This window comes from Eretmochelys imbricata, chromosome 1 (genome assembly GCF_965152235.1).
Source record: "Eretmochelys imbricata isolate rEreImb1 chromosome 1, rEreImb1.hap1, whole genome shotgun sequence".
Lineage (NCBI taxonomy): Eukaryota > Metazoa > Chordata > Testudines > Cheloniidae > Eretmochelys > Eretmochelys imbricata.
Window position 1 is genome coordinate 219718842 of NC_135572.1, and position 20931 is coordinate 219739772.

General features: G+C 47.5%; 1 protein-coding gene across 3 annotated transcripts; it reads right to left on the reverse strand.

Moving 5' to 3' along the window:
- Positions 1–1143: 1143 nt before the first annotated feature.
- On the reverse strand, positions 1144–20888 carry LOC144269027 (tapasin-related protein-like). Of its 3 annotated transcripts, XM_077824498.1 has the most exons (7): positions 19240–20882; positions 18197–18448; positions 6555–6830; positions 5241–5582; positions 4697–5026; positions 3976–4071; positions 1144–2918 (listed from the first exon to the last, which is right to left on the reverse strand). In XM_077824498.1, the coding sequence occupies exons 1-7, from the start codon at positions 19286–19288 to the stop codon at positions 2878–2880; spliced, it is 1386 nt and encodes a 461-aa protein (XP_077680624.1). In that variant the 5' UTR covers positions 19289–20882; the 3' UTR covers positions 1144–2877. The 3 variants fall into 3 exon arrangements, with proteins under 3 accessions (XP_077680624.1, XP_077680606.1, XP_077680616.1); XM_077824480.1 differs by lacking the exon at positions 1144–2918 and having other exon boundaries at positions 3536–4071; positions 19240–20888; XM_077824490.1 differs by lacking the exon at positions 1144–2918 and having other exon boundaries at positions 3537–4071; positions 18197–18445; positions 19240–20885.
- Between the last annotated feature and the right edge of the window lie 43 nt (positions 20889–20931).

Consider the following 20931-nt stretch of genomic DNA (forward strand, 5'->3'; position numbering starts at 1 on the left):
CACTGGGGGTGGGATCGATCTAAGTTACGCAACTTCAGCTGTGTGAATAACGTAGCTGAAGTCGACGTACTTAGATCGACTTACCGTGGTGTGTTCACCGCCGTGAGTCGACTGCTGCCGCTCCCCGCCGACTCCGCCTGCGCCTCTCATGGCGGTGGAGTACAGGAGTCAATGGGAGAGCGCTTGGGGGGTCGATTTATCGCGTCTAGACTAGACACGATAAATCGATCCCCGCTGGATCAATCGCCATCCGGTGAATAGTGTAGACATACCCTTAGTGATTTCCCTGGACAGCGAGAAACCTCTCTACTGTTGCTTCTTGTCTTTCATTACAACACTGTCCTCACACCAGGTTGAAGGCTTAGAGCTGCTCATCAGTGATTTCAGCTCTAGTAACCACCCAACAGAAACAAGAACTTTTAATTGAGTTTACTCAACTCTCCCTTTGAACACTAAAGAGAATCAAATAGTATCTAGAACCCTTTAAAGCAGAGCCCCCCCACTAGATAAAAACATCTATCCCTAACCCCTCTAACTTTCACTGGGATGTGACATCCCTACCCCCTGCTTAGCAAGTGGGTTTGAGGTTAGGGTGACCCCTTCAATCAGGGCATGCTAAGCACAGTTCTGCTGCCCTTTATTCATACAGTAAGGATAACAACATTTCATTATCCCTGCATTCAAAGTGTTTTGTATCCCAAAACCAGCCAAAATTGATCATTTTGGCAATGCAGCTCTGTCTGCTGAACACCTAGGTGTGTGTATGCAAATATAGTCCGGTCCTGAAGTCTTCCTCCCCTCCCCCCATTTCTTTTTGCTGAGTTTTCTTTCTGCTGTCGTGGTTGAAACTCCTGCATGGGGATGGGGATCATTACTGAGACAGCCTTTACCCCAGTTTGTTTCCTATCAGTTACACTTCATATTGCCCTTTACAGAATGAGGCTGGGAATTAAATACTTCTTTTTACCTTATTACTTCTGAAGAAAAGGACAAAGAAGAGAATTGTATAATAACCAGTAAACCTTTACTGTGATCTGTCACTGCAATTTCACCCTTCCACCCCTCCTGAGAAGTGGTGGCATGATGCTTCTCCCTCCCCAGACTTTCCAATTCAGATGAGTTTGGAGTTAAAGTGGAAATGTATTAGAAAAATAACAACACGGTTTTATTCAGAGGTCAGATTCAAACTAGCACAAAGTGCAGTGAATACCGTATCTTGTTTGAGCCAGTTACAGAGTGAGCCCCAATTCTCGCCCACTCCCTCTCCACCCTGAGCTTCCCAACACAGCTCTTCATCAAGATACTAACAAGGGATGTAACTGGCTCTCAATCTCTCCTGCTGAAGAACCTCTTCATTATAAATAATTAAATAATTATTTAAGAAAGAGGAGTCAAAGCAGGAGTTTGACTCTGTAGCTCAGTGGTCAGGGCAATCCCCTGAGATGTGGGAGAGGCCCGGCTCCAAAAATATTTCATTTATATCAAGTGGAACAGCTGCAGCAGGGGAGACTGAGACATAACCACCCCAGAATATTCAACGACTCAGTGGTTAGAGCACTCACCTGGGATGTGGGAGAACTGACTTCAAGTCCCTGCTCCAACTCAGGCAGAACAGGGATATAGACTGGGTCTCTCACATTATAGGGGAGTGCTCTGTCCACTAAGCTAATAAGGTTATTAGTTGCATTACTGTAGCACATAGGATCCCTAGTTGTGGACCAGGACCCCATTGTGCTAGGCACTGTACAAACAGAACAAAAAGACAATTCCTGCCCCAAAGAGCTTACAATCTTGAGCGTAAAGCAAGAGACTTGTAGGGGAATAAAAGGAAGCAATGAGACAATAATGGTCAGGACGATTGGCATTCTAACCATTGTCAATATATTACAGGCATCGCGCCAAAGGAGAGTTTTGTGGATGTATTTGACGGTGGATGCTTTATGGATGTTTTCAGGGAGCCCCTCCCAAGTGTGCTGAACAGCGTGGGAGAAAGTAGAAAGATGCTTGTCTGAAAATGTAACCTGTGGCCAATGGAGGCTGGCATGATGGGCCCATCAGAGATGAGCATCAACAGTTCAATAGCAAATGAGAGATGATAGGTAGGGTGGGAAATGGCCAAGAAAGGACTAGAAGGTGAATATAAGCAGCTTATATTTGATGTGATAGAGAAGGGAGAGCCAGTGGAGGGATTAAAAGCTAGGGATGACATGGGCAAAGTGACAGTACACACATATGTGTATATACACACACACCAAATTTCTGACCTGCTTGCTCCTAGCTGTCTCTGTTCAAGGCCTGCTCTGATAGGTACGCTCTGAGCATGCCTCTGGGATCAGGCCCTGCAGGCGACAAAGGCAGGGTATTGCCTAGGTTGACAATCCTACCAGGGGTTATGCATGAGCTAGGGAACCAAGCAGCTCAATGGCATCAGGAATTAGGTGATTTTGTGTATGTCCACGGGCAGAAACTTAGGTACTTAAGGAATTTAGGTAGCTAAAGGGTTAGGCACCAGCTGAGCAGAGGTTTGAGGATCTCAGTGGTGCCTAAATGTTGGTCTTAGGCACCTAAAACGTCTACATCCCTTTGTGTATCTAGCTCTGTGTACCTGAAAGTGTGAGAAGAACAGTGTTCCAGTGAGGTTAATGGTATTACCCCCACTCACATGATGGAGACACCCCCTTTTCTCTGACTCCACCTTTCCAGGGTCACAAGGGTCCTCCAATCCCTTCCTATAGAGCTGCAAGAGGGTCCCTAGAAATGGTGATAGCTCCATTAATGTAAAATGGGAGGTTAATTTCTGAGTGGCTGGATCTTCATCTGGTACGGGGTCTGTCAGAGGGGGCGCAGGAATAAGGGTAACTGAGTTAACTGTCCCTTTTACCCTGAAGTCTCCAGAGATTCCTCAGATTTTGGATCAGCTGAAAAGAAAGAAAAATAATTGATTCAGGAAGACAAAAACAATCAGTAAAATGCCATTCTCTTCCATGATCTGCAGCTACCAGGCGATGGTACTACTATTAAGAGCTTTCCCTTCGCCCTGCCCTGGTTCTTGTCATGCAGACAGAAAGTAGAAGAGCAGAAGTAGTGCACCTCTGATCCTACCCCTTATAATGTATTGTCATTTTGGAGGGTTTTGGGTCTGGGGGCTTCAGTACCACCTCTTTCATATCCCATGGGAGGAGTAAGGAGTGAGGTTGTGCTCCAGTCAGGGACAGGGATTTCTTTGGCTTTTAGTGTTTCTTATACCTTCCCCTCCCATCCCCCTTGCCCTCCCGACTGGTTGCTTGACCTTATCTCGGGAGAGGAGTTGAGGCAGGACTGTCCTTCAAGTGACTGCTTTTATATTACACACCCATTCTGCCCAACAACACTTTAGCACTATCTCTTATCTCTTTTCACCTGATCTGCTTGTGGGCAGATGTAACACCCAGTATCTTTGTTCATACATATTAGTAAGAATATAAAAATATCAAAAGTCAAATGAGCAAACAAGACCCAAAATTCTATCTCAGGTAAATATACAGGTCTGAGTACTACATTATCATCACTAACACTCCTAAGAGCTACCCCCTCTCCTACCCAGCAAGAGACACTGTAAGAAGAGAAGCTGGAGAACTAGCTATGGAATCATCTCCCAGTTACTCCATTTCCAGCTTCTCCCTCAAGGAGGCAAAATGGAAAGGAAGTAGGCGCACGAAGTACGAGGGGAGCTCCCAAATACTCCGGTCCAGGCTTCTCCCAGCAAGGCTGCTGTAGGGAAGGAGGCAGGACAGCTGGTTGTGACGGAGCTTCCAGCTATGCGACTCCCTACAGGAAGCACTGTAATTAGAGTGGCAGGAGTGCTGGCTGTAGCAGGTGCTCCAAGCTACTCCAGTCTCTGCGTCTCACAGCCAGCGGCACCATAGGGAGCAGGAGATGAGCTCTGACTGTGGAACCTCAGTCTAGGGAGAGGGCTGAAGTGCTTTACACTCTTACCTGCTTTTCTTCTCCTGAGCATGAGGCCAACGAGAGCAGCAAGGAAGATGAAAGTAGCAATGAAGGTTCCCACAAGCCCATTAGATGTTTTTTGCTCTGTTGGAGAAAGAGGGGGAGTCAGTGATGTGAAGCTCATCTGAGTCTGTTTCAGAGAGCTAAAATTCTTCACACAGATCACACAAAGGGCAGGGCTGGGATCCTATTGGAGGAGAGATGTGCAAGGTTTCTGGGGAAAGATTAGGATCTCATTAGAACAGTGCCACAGGGAGCAGGGACTAAGCTGAGTTCCTATTGGGGAAGGAAGGGGGTGGGGGCAAAGAAGGTCCTGGTTCCCTTGGAGACAACAGTGTATAGGGGTCCTTGGGGCATGGTTGGGTTCCCAATAAGGAGTCCGTGTGCTGCCTTTTTGCTCCCTTGAAACCACTGCCCCCTTAACAGTGTAAGGTGCTGCACGATGCAGAGAACATGCTTTACAAAGAGCTGTAGAGGCTGTAATGAGAGCTGAGGAAGTGCGATTGCCAGGAGAAGCCAGGAGAGGAAAGAACGGATGGGGAATGAGGGCAGGCAGTGGAAATGGGAGGGTGCTCCAAATGGGATGGGGCTTCAGTACCCCAGAATTGAGAGGTGAGGGAAAAGCTGGAGCTAGGAGATCAGAGGGTTGAAGCAAAAGCTGAGAGGCAGGGGCAATAAGGAGAACTCGCTCTCCTTTCCCCCTGTTTACCTGGTGTCCTGAGCTGGGCACTAGCTGTAATTGGCTCTTCAAGGGCCAGATGCGAGACATGGCAGCTGTAGGTGACAGGTCCCAGCTCTATGGCTGTGTTGATACTCAGGTATGAATTGATGCCATAGGTGCCATCCTGGGCTTGCCTATGGCTGGAGAAGTATGTGCTTGAGCCTGAGATAGGGATCTTGTCCTTGTCGTCAGGGGCCTCCCGTGTCCACTTCACCGACACATCCAGGGGGTAATAGCCAGAGATCTCACAGGTCAGGGTAGTGACTCCATCCCCCTCACGTGACACCAACTCTGGGAACAAACGGACTCTCGGGGGCTCTGGAGGGGGGCAAACAGGAAATTAAATCCAGCTGGTGATAAACTGTGTTTGAGGGAATGGAGTAGTACAGAGGAGTCCCTCATCCCCACTGGGTGGGGCTGGGGAAGCAAGGAGGGGAGCAGAGAGATACGGGGAATGGTCAGGTTCCAGTGAATGGGGCCTGTCTCCCCTATTGCCTCCTGACTAGGTATTCTTAAAGCATCATTGCCTCACCGACCAACTGCAGCTGGATGATGTTCTGGGCCTGGTGCTGGGGGGTGGACACTAAACAGATGTATGTCCCTTCATCCCCCACACCCACTCCTTGCAGGCTAAGCGATGCATCTCCAGTCTCCAGCAGCTGCACCACATCCACGTGGGCCGTTGACTGTTCTGCTTGTGCCACGTCCCCCGCCTGGTAGTGGAAAACTCTACGCCCGCTGCCTCGGTGCTGCAGCCTCCACTCCAGCGAGGCCAGCGGAGAGCTGGAAGCCAAGGCAAAGCTGCAGTCCAGGGTGACGGAGGTGCCAAGTCGGGTACGCAAAGTAGGGGTGCGAGATGACAACTGGAATTCAACTAGGAACAAAGAGAAGGAGAAAGACAAATAGACTGAGAGAATGTTAAATATATGTGGTTATGGAAGACTCCCCCTGGCAGGACATCAGGGACTGGGTCACAGCTCCACCCACCTGGAGGAAGCATGCTGTGGACTGACTGGCCATGCTGGGTTGAAGGGTTGGACATGTGTCTCCCCACAAGAAGATCCCATCCTGCAGGCTGCAGAGCTATTAGCAGGATACGGGGAGTAAGTGCATATTGCTCTCCTTGCTACACCGAACTCTTGGAGAGCAGACATAGCACTTGCCAAGGGTCACAGTGGTGTGGCAAATAATGAACATAAGAACATAAGAATGGCCATACTGGGTCAGACCAAAGGTCCATCTAACCCAGTATCCTGTCTTCTGACAGTGGCCAATGCCGGATGCTCCAGAGGCAATGAACAGAACAGGTAATCATCAAGTGATCCATCTCCTGTCACCCATTCCCAGCTTCTGGCAAACAGAGGCTAGAGACAACATCCCTGCCCATCCTGGCTAATAGCCATTGATGAACCTATCCTCCATGAACTTATCTAGTCCTTTTTCAAACCCTGTTATAGTCTTATAGTGACAGTGGTGGGGAGAACAGTAGGGCCAGAACTGGGGAGTCAAGGGGCACAGAAGTGCAAGGGCAGAGTGATCAAGGGGTCACACTGGTGGCCCAGCAGTTACATCCCGCAGATAGCAGGAGGGTCCCGTACATTTGAGCTTCCCTCAAGAAGGGAAGGATTATCTATCCTGCTGACTCACAGCATGTGCAGTCCTTTTCTCTAGTTCCCTTAAGTCCCAGACTACAGAGTGGGGTGGTATTCCTGGGGTCTCTAGTTCCCCTAGCACTCCTTAATGTGGAGGCTTCAGCCCTGGAGTGTCTGGCTCCCCTAGTGCTCCCTGGTGCAGTAGGTGCATTCCAGCACTAAAGTCTTTTCCCCTCATTCGCCACTTTCTTTACCTGTGGTCAGCACTGTGCCCTCCTTGCTTATAGGAACCTTCAGTCTTGGGTGCAGTACGGCCATTCTCTCATCTTCTTCCCTGACACTGCTGACCTTCAGCACCAGGGCTATGCTGATCCCACTGGATAACTTCAGGGTCCCCATGAACCAGGAGGCCTGGCTGGGCCCCTCATCTGTCAGGTGTAAGCTGTATGGAGAGATCTCACAGGTCACTTTCTCCCCAGCACAGTCTGCATGCAGCAGGGATTCCGCATATGGGATGGGTACCAAAGTTTCTGTAATGAGAAAGAGAAGACATGTAGTTTGATGAATGGAACAGGAAAAACAGGATCAAGTTTAAGTAGGGACCTAATCTGGTGAGGCACCAACGGCTGTGTCTACACCTAGTGTAAAATGGGGTCAGGCTGCTGCTATGCAAACACAAGAGCCTTAGCATGTAACATTGGTCTCCCAGCTTGTTTAAAGAAGTTCTTGTGGCGAATGAGGAAGTCATATGTATTATTTTTATGAATATCATATATTCCTCAGTTTACCTGTTTGCTTTAACTTTGCAGCCAGACTGGATAAGCTCAAAGGCTGTTGGGGAAAAACAACAGGGAACAAAACAATAACAGACAGACGATACCTTAAGGGAACAATAGGGAGAGCTATAAATTGGGAAATACCTACCTGCCTACATACCAACCATGCTAGCAAGGTTTATTCTTCCCAAGCCTAAACCTAGGAGCAAAGGGGATGCTGAAACATTAAAGGTCCCAGCCTAAAAAAGGAAGAGGTATTGAGGGTGCAGCAACAGCTAGAGATGAGTGTCTGTCAAAGAGAAAATCTACCTGCCAAATCCATTATTGTTACTGAAGCACATGCCAATCTTTCTTGTTGCCCTGCACTCTCTTCAGCTATACTCCCCATGACAAAATATGGGAGCACTTTAAATAATTTGTTAATACTGTATATTGGCCTGGCTCTGGTGAGGTGGTTTTTGTGAGAATGTCTTTGATTAAGGGCTTCCCAACAGGTAACCATCTGGGATGGTCCAGGCAGAAAGGAGAAGATGGCTCAAGATGATCCTGTAACAGCTTTGCCAACTTTTTCTTATAGCCCCCGCTGAAATCAAACAATTGCATGAGAATTTCAGCTTTGATTAAAAAAGTAAGTTTCTAACTGTCATGATTGAGGAGAAAAACTTTGTTTCAACTGCTAAGTAAATATTCTTTGAGCAGGGGGTTGGACTAGATGGCCTCCTGAGGTCCCTTCCAACCCTTATATTCTATGATTCTATGATTTTGTTTTAAAATATTTGATTATTTTGTTGGTCATTATCACTGGTCACAGGTTCCCATGGGAAGGAAACACAGGTGCCCCAAACCTAGCTGGACCTGCACGGTGATAAGCAGTTGTCATACATGGGGCAGTGGTCCCAGACCTGATCCAAGTATGGAAGAGTCACAAGGGCAAGAGGCCCAAGACCTGATTTAGGTTCTCTGAGAGAGACTAGAAAGAGGACTGAAGTGCAGCTAGTCCTGTAGCTGTGATACTCCCTTTCTTGCACCCTCTCCTCTCCTTGTATCCCTCCCTTATATCCCTGGCAAGTTGCAGATCCAGGGTGAAGTGTACATTCTTCCACGAAGGAACTCTATCCTCAGTTGAAGGCAGCAGGTTCTGCTGCTTGGTGTCTAGGTGGGACATGAGGGCAAGGAAATGTATAGTACAGAGCATGAGCATACCGAGATGTTTCACAGATAGTCCAAATGTATAACATGCAGCCAGTTTGAAAGGTGCACAGTGAGGAAGGTGCTTGCAGAGTCCGGGGAACAGGGTACCTGTAATTCTGCTGCTGGGTTTGATGCATATTCATTACGATGATATGATTACATTTTTAAATTACATCATTACCCATGATTTTTCTCTGCATGTATCATCAACTGGTTTGAACTCAGGACTTTCAGATCAACAACACAGACTTCTACCACTTGATCTCACTGGGTATGTTTATGCTGCAAGTAGACACCCCCAGCTGGCCTGTGCCAGCTGACTCAGGCTCATGGGGATCAGGCTGCAGGGCTATTTAACTGCAGTGTAGACATCCGGGCTTGGGCTGGAGCCCAGGCTCCAGGACCCTGCAAGGTGGGAGGGTCACAGAGTCTGGGCTCCAGCCCAAGCCCAGAAGCCTACACAGCAATTAAACAGCCCTGCTGCTTGAGTCCCTGAGGCCCAGTCAGCTGGCACAGGCCAGCCATGGGTTTTTAATTGCAGTGTAGACAAACCCAAGGAAGCAGTAAGTGGAAGCAGAAGTATCCAGTCGAGCCCACGGACCAGGCACGAGAGGGTAGCGTGACATACTTTGCTAGCAGGTTACATAGCTGCTTGCTTGACAGCACAGAACTGTGGGTATCAGGATTCTCAGGCTCTCTCCTCCTACATTCTCTCTAGCCAAACAGCACTTCTGCACTCTCATTGCAGACCATCCTCAAATCCCCACCACTTCTTTGCCACTCTCATGTCCATCCTTAAACTCTCCCCTCTCCTGCCATTTCCACTTTTCCATTCAAAATCTTGCTGATTTTTTCAGCAAGATTAGAAAAGGCCACCCTTTCCTTTTGCTATCTTCTCCTCCTTTTTCACTATCACTGAAGCCGGGATCTCTCACCTGTAGCTTTCCTCCACTAACCATTTCAGCAGCCCCACATCCCATCCAAGTGTGTCATAGAATCATGGAAGATTAGGGTTGGAAGAGACCTCTAGAGGTCATCTAGTCCAACCTCCTGCTCAAAGCAGGACCAACCCCCACTAAATCATCTCAGCCAAGCTGGGCGTTAAAAACCTCTAAGGATGGAGATTCCACCACCTCCCTAGGTAACCCATTCCAGTGCTTCACCACCCTCCTAGTGAAATAGTGTTTCCTGATATCCAACCTAAACCTCCCCCACTGCAACTTGAGACCATTGCTTCTTGTTCTGTCATCTGCCACCACTGAGAACAACCTAGCTCCATCCTTTTTGGAACCCTCCTTCAGGTATTTGAAGGCTGCTATCAAATCTCCCCTCACTCTTCTCTTCTGCAGACTAAATAACCCCAGTTCCCTGAGCCTCTCCTCATAAGTTATGTGTCCCCCTTCATCACGTTGTTGGGGACACTGGGGCATGGCCACTAGGTAACTCGAGGGGATGGAAGACCACGAGTGTCGATGAAGCCCCCTCGCACTAGGCCCAAGTGTCCTTGGCCCCCCCCTCCCGCCTGGAGGCACTCACAGCAGCTCTGCGTACTAAGCCCAAGTGTCCTTGGCCCTCCCGCCTGGAGGCACACACAGCAGTTATGCTGAGAATCTGCAACAATATGTTGCAGAGTCAGAATGCCTGAAACTAAACAAGGCCAAACAGGGCAGATATGGAAGAAAAATGCTGAATAAAGCAGCTTAATGTATAGTTTAACAAATGATACAGAGAACCAGGGAACTAGCTGGGAACTGGATTGGCTGGCTATATGAATACTTAGGGCAGCTTGCTATTGGATAAATATGCTGGGAAAAAAGGATGTATAAAAGCCTGTGTAACTTCCTGCTCTGTATACAGGATTTGAGATTCTGTTTTCCCTGTACCTTTTTGCAGCTGCAAATAAACTTTTCTGCTTCTCCACCCCGTTGTGATTATTGGGTGTAGCACACCGGGTGGCGAACCAACCCGAGCTGTTGTTTAGCCTCTCGGCACTGGGTGCCGGCAACAATGTTCTCCTTTGCCCCACTCTCCCCCTTCCTATCCTCCCTCATTCCCACCTTCTTCCTTACCTTCATCCCACACCTTCCCTCTTGCTCTTACTTATCCCTGCTCTCTACCTCTCTACCATCAACTCCACCATGCAACTTTGCACTCTCTCTCTCTCTCTCTCTGAGTGTGCCTCTGTCTTTATCTATGTGGTTATGTGATTATGGCAGTGGTGGACTAGAGGTCAGGAGCCCACGGTTGCACACTGCAAAATTGCCACGCAGTAGCAGCTCCTGGGGTCCAGGAGTGTAAGTACACCTACAGAAATCACGCCTGGATATGCACTGACTTGCATGGGCAGGACCACCTGGGGCAGAGTGTGCAAAAACATCCATCCCAAGATACCCCACACCTGGCCCCCATTTTTTAAGTTCTCCCGCGATCCTGTATTACCCTTGCAAAGTCCCAGCGCCGACTACTCCGCCTAGCAATAGGTCTCACCCACCAATAAAAAATTCAGGCAGGGAGGGCAGCAGCCAATCGAAATATGATTTTGCCCTGGCCAATCATTAGGCTCCAAGCTCAGCCTTCTCTGCCAATTACAGTGCCAGAGAAAGAGTGTTTTTTTCTACCCAGCAACATGGAACATGTGGCAATCACAAAACCACACCAATGGAAATATCAGGTGGGCAGAGCCAGCCCTCACTGCTATCCTGCCTACCAATGTCTCACAAAGGGCCTAAGGCGGTAACATCAGGACAGATTTAGCCAATCAGGAAAGGAAGCAAGGTGATTGACAGACCAATATTAACCCCTTGAGGAAGCCAGTGCTGCAGGCTGCTGGTTTGCTGTCCTTGCCTAAGTAATGGAATTTGGGTGAAGACAGCTCCCCCACTGCATTGAGAGGGGGAGACTAGGAGTATTCAGCAGATCTTGGCTGGATCTAGGATGCCCTCACTGATCAGGAGGGCAATTCTTGCAGGTGCTGAGGCTGCTGAATACCTTGCATTCGTTTTCCTGGACCACAGTGTCCTGTATCCACTGTCCTCCAGAGTATCTCCTGGGATGCCCAGCTGAAGTCATCAACAGCTGGTATCAGAGCCACTGTAACTGTCTTGTCCAGGGACAAAGAAGATTCTTCTGGTGGTGAAGGCAGCTGGAGCATTTCCCTCACTGCTTCTATCACATCTTCAGAGACTCCCTCCAGTTCTGACGGGGGTGCTCTGGCCAGCAACACCAGAGGCAACTGAAATCTTCTCCTCTTTGCTGAGACACGGGAGGGGACCCTGCTCCAAGATCTATGGGAGGGCAGGCCAATGAGGCCATGGTGGCAGGTTGTACTGATACTGGCATAACTGGGTATGCCCCATCCAATGCTAGTTCTGCACCAGGACTCAGTACTGCATGCTTCAGAGTACCCTTGGCGGAATCAACCTCACTCCTCAGGTGAGGGTCCCTGCTCAGTGTGGTAGAGAAGGAGTATACTGGTGACAGGGATGAAAAGTAGCTCTCAGGAAATGGCAATGCTGATAGTTGTGACAATGACTCCAATGCTAGGGCCGATGGTGCCAACATCAATGTTGATGCCTCTACGAGCATTGGGTCTGGTGCCAGTCAAGGGCATATTTTGAAACTCAGAGGGGCTCCAGTTTTGAAGTTATGAAGTGTAGAAAATTGATAAAGAAAGTTACAGACATCAAGAAAAAATGCATGGCTGGCAGGGGCAAGGACAATAAGGAGTTTTGTAAGTATATGAAGAACAAAAGAAATCCTAGCAATGGTGTAGGCCCATTACTAGATGGAGATGGTAACATTGTTAATAATGATGCTGAAAAGGCAGAAGTGTTCAATAAATATTTCTGTTCTGTATTTTAAAAGAAGCAGGATGACATACTCATATCACATGAGGATGACAAAGTATTTTCAAGAACTTAGTAACTAGGAAGTATGTTAACCAATATCTATAAAGCACACAATAATTTAAATCACCAGGTCCCCAGCACCCAAGAGTCATAAAAAAGTGTTGGCTCAGGATATCTCTGGCCCACTGATGTTCATTTTTAATAAAGCTTGGAATATTGGGGTGCGATGGGGTACTCATCTCCTGAATGCCTCCTATTGGCTGGGTGTGGTACTGCAATCCTCTCTTCCCTCACTCGTGGTACCCTCTATAGGTTGTCAGCCACACTAGGCAGGTCTTCAGTGGCTCAGCCCTCTGGCCAACTCACTGTCCTCAACAGATGAACCCCTTCCGGGGTAGCAAATGTCCAACAAACTATCTGCCCACATGAGGGTCTTCAGACCCACCTCTGGGACCTTTAAATCCAGTCTCTTCACTCAGGCTTCTAAAGGAAACTTGTCCCCTTCTTGGGGCTTAGGCCACTTTGCTAGTGGCCTGTGGGGGAACACAGGCCCACCCACTACTCCAGGTCCCAACCCAGGAATCCTATAAACCGCAGCCACATACTGCTGCCTCCGGTGTGCTGCTGCTGTTCCCTGGGCCTTTTCCCACATAGCCCCCTTCTCTTCACCCTTCCCTTAGGGCTGAAGTTCTCAGATCTTCTTCCTCCTCACAGAACACAAATAGCACCAGAACCCTCCCTCTAGTTCTCCCTCAGGCTCCTGTGACCAGCAAGGCGCACCTGCCTTGCTCCTCTGGGCCCAACTAGGAACTGACCTGCTCAGGCCCAGCAGCAGCTTTTATTTGATCCTGCAGGGCTCTGATTGGCTGCTTCTGTGCAACCCCTCGAAGCAGGCCTAAGACCACAAGGCCTCCAGCAAGGGGCCTTGAAAGGCCAGGTACATCCTGTCACATGGGAAATTCCAGAAGACTGGAAGAGTGCTAATGTTGTGCCACGTTTCCAAAACAGCAAGCAGGATAACACAGGCAACTATAGGGCAGTTAGCTTGATATTAGTCCCCGGCAAAATAACAGAATAGCTGATACAATTAATTCAATTAATAAAAAAATTAAAGGACAGAAATATAATTAATGCCTCTCCAGAGGCTTTTATTTTAAATAGATTTTGTCAAACAAACCTGAATTCATTCTTTGATGTGATTGCAAGTTCGGTTGACAAAAGCAGACGTAAGACATTTAGACTTTTGTAAGGTGTTTGGCTCAGTACTGCATGCCAATGTGATTCTAAAAATGAGCATGAACACAATACCAATACAGCACATGTTACATGGATTAAGAACGTTTTTGTCGATGATATGGAATTAAATACGAAATCACTGCTGATAAAATTTTCAGATGACACAAAGACTGGGCAGAGTGCTAAATAGCAATGAGGATAGGACAATCATACAGAAGGAACTGGACCAGTTGGTAACCTGGTGTGACATTATCTGATTAAAATATGACCATGTAGATTAGGGGTGGGCAAACTACGGCCCGTGGGCCGGATTCGGCCCTTGGGATTGCCACCCCCGTGGGCCCTGCACTGCTTCTGGGAGCAGTGCGGGGACAGGGCAGGCAGGCAGGGAGCCTGCCCTGGCCCCACTGTATGCTGCTGCCACCCCGGAGCCGCTCCAGGTAAACAGCGCCAGGCCGGAGCCTGCACCCTAAAACCCTCCTGCACCCCACACCCCAACTCCCTGCCCTGAGCCACCTGCTGGACCCTACCTGCACCCCTGCCACACCCCGCCTGCACCCCAACCCCCTGCCCTGAGCCCCCTCATATACTCCGCACCCCCTCCTGCACCCCAACCCCTTCCCTGAGCCCCCTCATACACTCCGCACCCCTCCTCTGCCCCAATCCCCTGCCCTGAGCTGCTTCCTACACACCGCACCCGCTCCCACACTCCGCACTCCCTCCCGCACCCTAACCCCCTGCCCCAGCCCTACATTCATGGCCCTGCATGCAATTTTCCCACCCAGATGCGGCCCTTGGGCCAAAAAGTTTGTCCACCTCTGATATAGATCATTGTTGCTATCACTGTTATATAACTGCAACAAATACTGTACGAAGGTTGTCAATTAAGGTGTCTCTAGAAAGGCTATGATTTGCTGAATATGATTATGCTATTTGTATGCATGTAACACTTTGTATTTGAAGTTATGAGCATTGGTTCTATACCTGGAATTCAAATGTTTGTGCCTGGAGTAGTGCCCACAAGGTAGCTAGCCAGCACATCTTGGAGGAACTATTGAAATTGAGTGGCCCATCAAAAGAACATTTAACTTACAATGGAAGACGCCCACCTACCCTGAATGGACTTTCCTGTGAACATGCTGTTTGAGGTATAGGTAATGGCTTCTACTGTGTCTAATCATGCATGGACATGTGACTTGCCCATGTGACTCCAAACATTATCTTGTCACTTGTGATTTTCCACTAGCTGTGCTGAGTTCTTTGTTTGAAACAATGGGTTTCCCTCCACATGGCAGAAGCTATAAAAGGCCCTGGAAACACCTCCATGTTGCCTCTTTCCTGCTCAAACCTCTGGACTATGTATGGACTTATACTAATGGGAGCATTCTAGCCAAGGGATCGAGGACCTTCCATTGATTTGGAAGCATCCAGAGACTTGACTTAAGCCAGCAGTTTATTCCATCACCGCTACAAGCCTGAACGAAGAACTCTGCAATTATTTTATGTACTTGATTCCTTTAACCAATTTTAACTTTCACCTTTCTTTCTTTTCATTTATAAATAAACCTTTATATTGTGCATACTAAAGGATTGGCAACAGCGTGATTTTTGGGTAAGATCTGAGTAATATATTATTGACCTGGGTGTGTAGCTGGTCCTTTGGGATCAGAAGAAGCTTTTGTTTGATTAAATTGGTTTTAAAGAACCACTCATCTCTAAGTCTAGTGTTTACAGTGGTGATACAAGGACTGGAATGCCTAAGGAAACTGCTTTTATGACTTCTTGTTACCCAGTGTGGTGAAACAGAAGTTTACTTTTGTTGCTGGTTTGGTATATCTCATGGGAGAATAACCACTAGTTTGGGGTATGTCCGCCCTATTTCTCAGCAGTTTGTCCTGAATTTGGTATTCTCAGTCGTGACCCACAAAGGCACTGTTACACCTGGGTGCATGCAAACAATTTGCATTTGAATACAGCCAAATGCAAAACTGTACATCTAGGAACAGGAGATGCAGGCCCTCGTTATAAAATTGAGGCTGTATCCTGAAACTAGTGACCATCCAACAGATTTAGGGGCTATAGTTGACAAACATTCAATATGAGTTCCCAGTGTGATGCTGTGGCAAAAAGGGTTAATGTGATCCTTGAACATATAAACAAGAGTGTAGTGTGTATGCCCCTGGTGAAACTGATAATGGAATACTTGTACAAACGTGATGTCCACATTTTAAACAAAACATTGAAAATTTTACAGAGGGTTCAGAGACCAGCCACAAAAATTATTTGAGGGCTGGAAAAAATGTTTACAATGAGAGGCTTAAAGAGCTCCACCTGCTTAGTTTATCAAAAAGACTGAGAGGTTACTTGATTCCTGTGTATAAGGGCCTCCACGGGGAGAAAATATCAAGTGTGAAAGATCTTTTTAATCTTGTGAGAAAGGCCAAACAAAGAACTAATGGCTGGAAGTTGAAGTCAACCAAATTCGAATAACAAATAAGACAGATTTTCTAACAGAGAGGGTGATTAACTCTTGGAACAATTGCCATCTCTTTAAGTCTTCAGATCAAGATTGGATGCCTTTCTGGACAAACACCAATGACTGGGCTCAATACAGGGATAAAGGGGAGAAATTTTATGGCCTGCACTATATAGGATGTTAAACTAGATCAGCTGTTCTCAAACTGTGGACCAGGACCCCAGAGTGGGTCACAACCCCATTTTAATGGGGTCGCCAGAGCTGGCTTCGACTTGCTGGGGCTTGGGGCTGAAGCCTGAGCCCCACTGCCCGGGGCCGAAGCTGAAGCCCGAGGGATTCAGCCCTGGGCGGCAGGGCTCAGGTTACAGATCCTCTGGCTGGGACTGAAGCCCTTGTGTTGGGTCGCCCACAAAGTTATACAAGTATGATAGAATTATAATTATGTAGTAGTAGAAATAAAGATAGACAAAAGAGTATATAGGTATTGTAAAAAAGTATGAACATCAGTTCCATGCTGTTGAATTTCACGCTGTAACAAATGCAAGGCCAAAGTCTAATTATTTCAGGCCGGTACAGGAAAAAGAGTCTGTGCTGGAAAGTGACAAGAACTTTGAGGAAACAATGCTGTTCTTTAAAACAACACCCTGATGCTCTTCCCCCGCGGGGGCCCCTTGTCATGCCTATGTAAATCTTGGTATCCAAAGAGGGAAAAATAGATAGTGGGATAAAACTTGTTAAATGAATCAAGAGTCATAGATTGTGTTGTTAAGTAAAAGAATGAATGATGAGTGCATGGAATTGAGAGCCTGAAGCAGGGAAATAATTGGTTAGTAAATGGTGCCAGCCTAATCCTAAGAATTTCAACCTTGATATCGATGGGCCGAAGAATATGCAAAGTGGAGATAACCGGATGACCCCCGGAGGGCAAACCGGAATCCACCCAAAACGCATCAAGGAAGAACAAGAAAATAACACCTAGCCATCACGGAGCCGTCATGGATGTACCATCTGCTGATTGAGCTGATTGATGGTCATCTCAATTGTAAATTCAGCATGATGAAGCAACTTCCATAGACTTGTACTGAACCAGAGACCTATAAAAATTGGGTCCAGGGACTGTGTTCTTTGAGTCTGGTTCTACGACCACCCTCCAGGAGCATCGGATGCGCATCTGACAACGACTCGGTTCCACTCTCGTGTCCAGGCCACCTGGCCAGTGACTTGGCACGAGCAACATCTAGGCTGGTAACTATAACAACCTTTATGTAGAACCTGTGTGTGAATGTCTGTTTGTGTGAATGGATCAATATAGAAATTGCATATAGGAATATTTTGTTGTATTTACAATAAACATGGCAATTTGCCTTGTCCCTCTTACAAGATCCTGTTGGTATCATTTTTATTCGTGTAACACTTGGGCTTAGGCTTTGACCCCTACCCTTTGCAGGGAATTGTGGCTCAGGCTTTGGGTCCCCACTTGGGACAGTGGGAATCATACAGACTCAGGCTTCGGTCCCCCCTCCTGGGGTCATGTAGTAATTTTTGTTGTCAGAAAGGGGTTGCGGTGCATTGAAGTTTGAGAACCCCTGAACTAGATTATCTAATGGTCCCTTCTCGCCTTAAATAGATGAATATATTAATTAAAATCTATGAATATTCTGGTCTACGGCCTTGTCTATCTTGAGACTTTAGCTACTGATATAACTGGGATTTTAGCCACAGTGCAAACTCCCTTCTGTATGATACAATTTATACAGGTGAAGCCTGATTATCACCAGGGCAGTTTATTCGGGTTTCAATCTCCATCAGTGAAAATAATGGCTTTGCCTTTTTTCATTAGGAGTACCAATGCAATTATCTCAGAAGGGCATTGTGATGGTAATTCATTAATAAGTATGCGGTGCTCAGATATTGTGGTGGTGGGGTCATGTGGGTAAGTAGTGTTCTTGTAGCCATGCTGGTCCCAGGATTTTAGAGAGACAAAGTGGCTGAAGTAATATCTTTTATTGTAGCAACTTATGTTAGTGAAAGAGACAAGCTTTCAAGCTACACAGAGCTCTTCTTCGGATCTCAAGGAGGGCTGAAGAAGAGCTCTGTGTAGGTCAAAAGCTTGTCTCGCTCACCAACAGAAGTTGCTCCAATAACAGATTTTACCTCACTCACCTTGTCCCTCTAATGTAAGTAAGTTGATAGATAGTGACTCTGTCTCTATTTACACAGTGCCATTCATCCTGCTATCCCTTTGTCCATCACATGTCCTGTGAGCCCCTGGGGCAGGGCTCTGTGTTTTGAGTCTGTGCAGATTTCAGTTCACTCATGGCTTACTGTGGCTGGCATGGCAATTCTCCTATCCCCAGCTCCTCACTCACCTGAGACTTCGAAGATGATGGGAGAAGCGGAGTCAGTATTTGTGCCTGGCGCCTCATAATTGGTGACACTGTCCAAGCTTCCATCATCGGCAACGCTGACACCTCTCAGCACTAGGGTGGCAGGGTCTGAGGAGAATGATCCGGCAAAGGCACCCGGAAATCCACCCACAGCTTCCTCTATATAATGACAGTCCAAGACCACATCCACAGAGCGTAATTGGGACCCCGGGGCCAGCTCCACTGGCAGCTCTGCTGAGAAGGAGAAGAACCAGCTGAGAGGTGGGGTGCACACACACACATACACATACCTGCTGCCCCATCGGGACAAGACATTTGGCACTGACATCTTGCCCTTTGCTGGGGCAGCCCTATAGAAACAGGGATGATCCAGGTGAGCCCTGGGGCACGCTACCACCACATAATTCCCCTCCTTCCCTGAAACACCTCCCCTGAAGTACCTCTTCCCAGTTTGGTATTACGTCCCCGTTCCCCACTGCTATCATCCTTTTGGAAGACCCCAGGCACTCCCCCATGATTATCAGCTTATACTATCACACCTCCCTCTGGTCCATTCATCTTGGGGGGGGGCACGGGGGCTCATTTGTCTAATCCCTTCTGGGACACAAGCTGCTAATCAAACTGTTCCCCCTCTTGCTCCCTGAGCCTATAATGCAGGGGTGGCCAAACTGTGGCTCATGAGCCATATGCGGCCCTTTTACCGTTAAAGTGCGGCTCATGGAGCCCCCTCTCCCTTCCCCCCATTCTCCACTTAACAGACTGGGGGGTGAGGAGGAGCTCAGGCCCTCTGCCTTGCAGCAGGGTGGTGAAGTAGGGGCTTCTGCCCAAAGGGGAGGTGGGTCTCAGGGCTTCAGCGGAAGCAGGGATGAAGGTCCAAGGGGAGCCCTGGCAGGTGCGCCCTGGCTCTGGAACTTCTGAAGATTGTGCTATGCGGCTGGAAGAGTTTGGCCACCCCTGCTATAATGGGCCTTCTGAAGAGGCATCCCTGTAGACCAGCCAGAATCCCTGACACCTCCTAAACTCACCAGCCTTCAGAGCCAGCACTCCACAGATGAGGATGAGCCCTAGATTCATTCTGTGCCCCAAACAAGGGGTTCCAGACACCCTAAAACATCAGGCATCTGTGCTAGAATCAAACTCTGAATGAGTCTTCAGACTGCCAGTGCCTTTGGTTTCACTTTCACTCTGAAAACCAAAAACAGACTGGAGAATATTAACTCCTTCCTTACCTAAGAGAGGAGCCGGATAGCCTGAAACACTTGGGAACTAGATAATGGGAGATTGCAGGTTAGGATTGAGGGGCATCAGCAAAGCTGGGTGTGGGAGGCTGTTTTACTCTCTGAATTGGTTTTTTAGATAAAACTCTCCTGTGTCAGTCTCTTTCAAAACCCATTTTGTGCCACGTTTCCTTTTTTTGAGAACCCCAAGCTTCTGTGAAGCCTTTTGAATCTGTGTTCAGATGCATTTTTAAAAGATTTGTGCTCACAAGAAAGTTTTTGCTGATCATTCTTCAGCTGAATAGAAGTGTTTGAAAGTTGTCTCCTCTATGAGTTATGTGTGACAAACTATCTGAGTTCAGTGCGTGTGACATGAATTCCAGAAACAAGGAGAGTTTGTTCTCAGAATGGGGAAAACAATAATCTAGACTTAGAAAGTGAAGGAAAAATCCAGCAACTCAACAGAGATGAGTGAGCAAGAGGCTGAGCATTTCTGATATACCAAAGTTTGACTAAGTTTCTCTGTGTCTCTCACATATACTGCCAGAAAATGGCTTTTTAAAAAACAAAATTAGGGAGGAGCATACTGTTATCTTCCCACAGACTTACAGTTGTAGAGCTATGCTGTGTTGGAAGTGTCACTTTAACTTTACTTTTCCTTGCTTTATGTTTGTTGTTTGATTGAGTTTGAGGGGTTTTGTTTGTTTGTTTGGTTAGTTTTTGTTTTTCTTTTCTTCTTTTGAGGCTGTAAAGAGTTTTGCATGTGAATTTCACTTGTTTTGGGAAGAACTGGGGGTAGTTAAGGGGGTGCGATTGAGGTGCATCTGTAGGAGGGCTTCCTGTATACAGTAAGCTGCTCCGCAGGTAGCCCCTCAGCCATGGCCCCCTTCATGCTGGAGCTGTGACTCTCATGAGGATCGGAATGGGTTTAAGGTTTTACAGTGTTCCCTTTTCCCCAGAAAACTATCCAGTGGAATGGCCTTCCATCCCAACATTACCGCAAACCCACCTACACCTTGGGAGTGTTCGAATGAACCCTTTGAATCCCAAGGTTCCTGCATCTTTTTCTGAATCTGCCATGTTTCCTTCTCTCTAACGCCTCTCCACAAGCAGAACCTCCCTACATCCATTCCCCACCCTAAGCAGACCCTTACACACCATCATCAGTCATGACACATGGCTTCAGAGGCAGATTGGTAGATGTTACAGTCTTCTGTAGCAAGCTGAGTTGAAAGAGAGAGGTTAGCATGCAAAATCTACCAGGCTTTGTCAGAGAAGCAAAATGGTGCAGAGCTTTCCTTCCTTAGTGAAACTCTGGATTGCTAGAAAAAGCCTCAGAATTAAACCTCCCACCTTACTGTGAACCCGTTTTCTCTCCAAAAGCACTGGGAGTCATGCTGAAACTATACCTTGTGTCCCAGAATCTGCTGCACCTCCATGCCTCCTCCCAAAATGATGTCAGGTGACCTTTAACACACAGCTTCTGCATGCTCTGTCCCT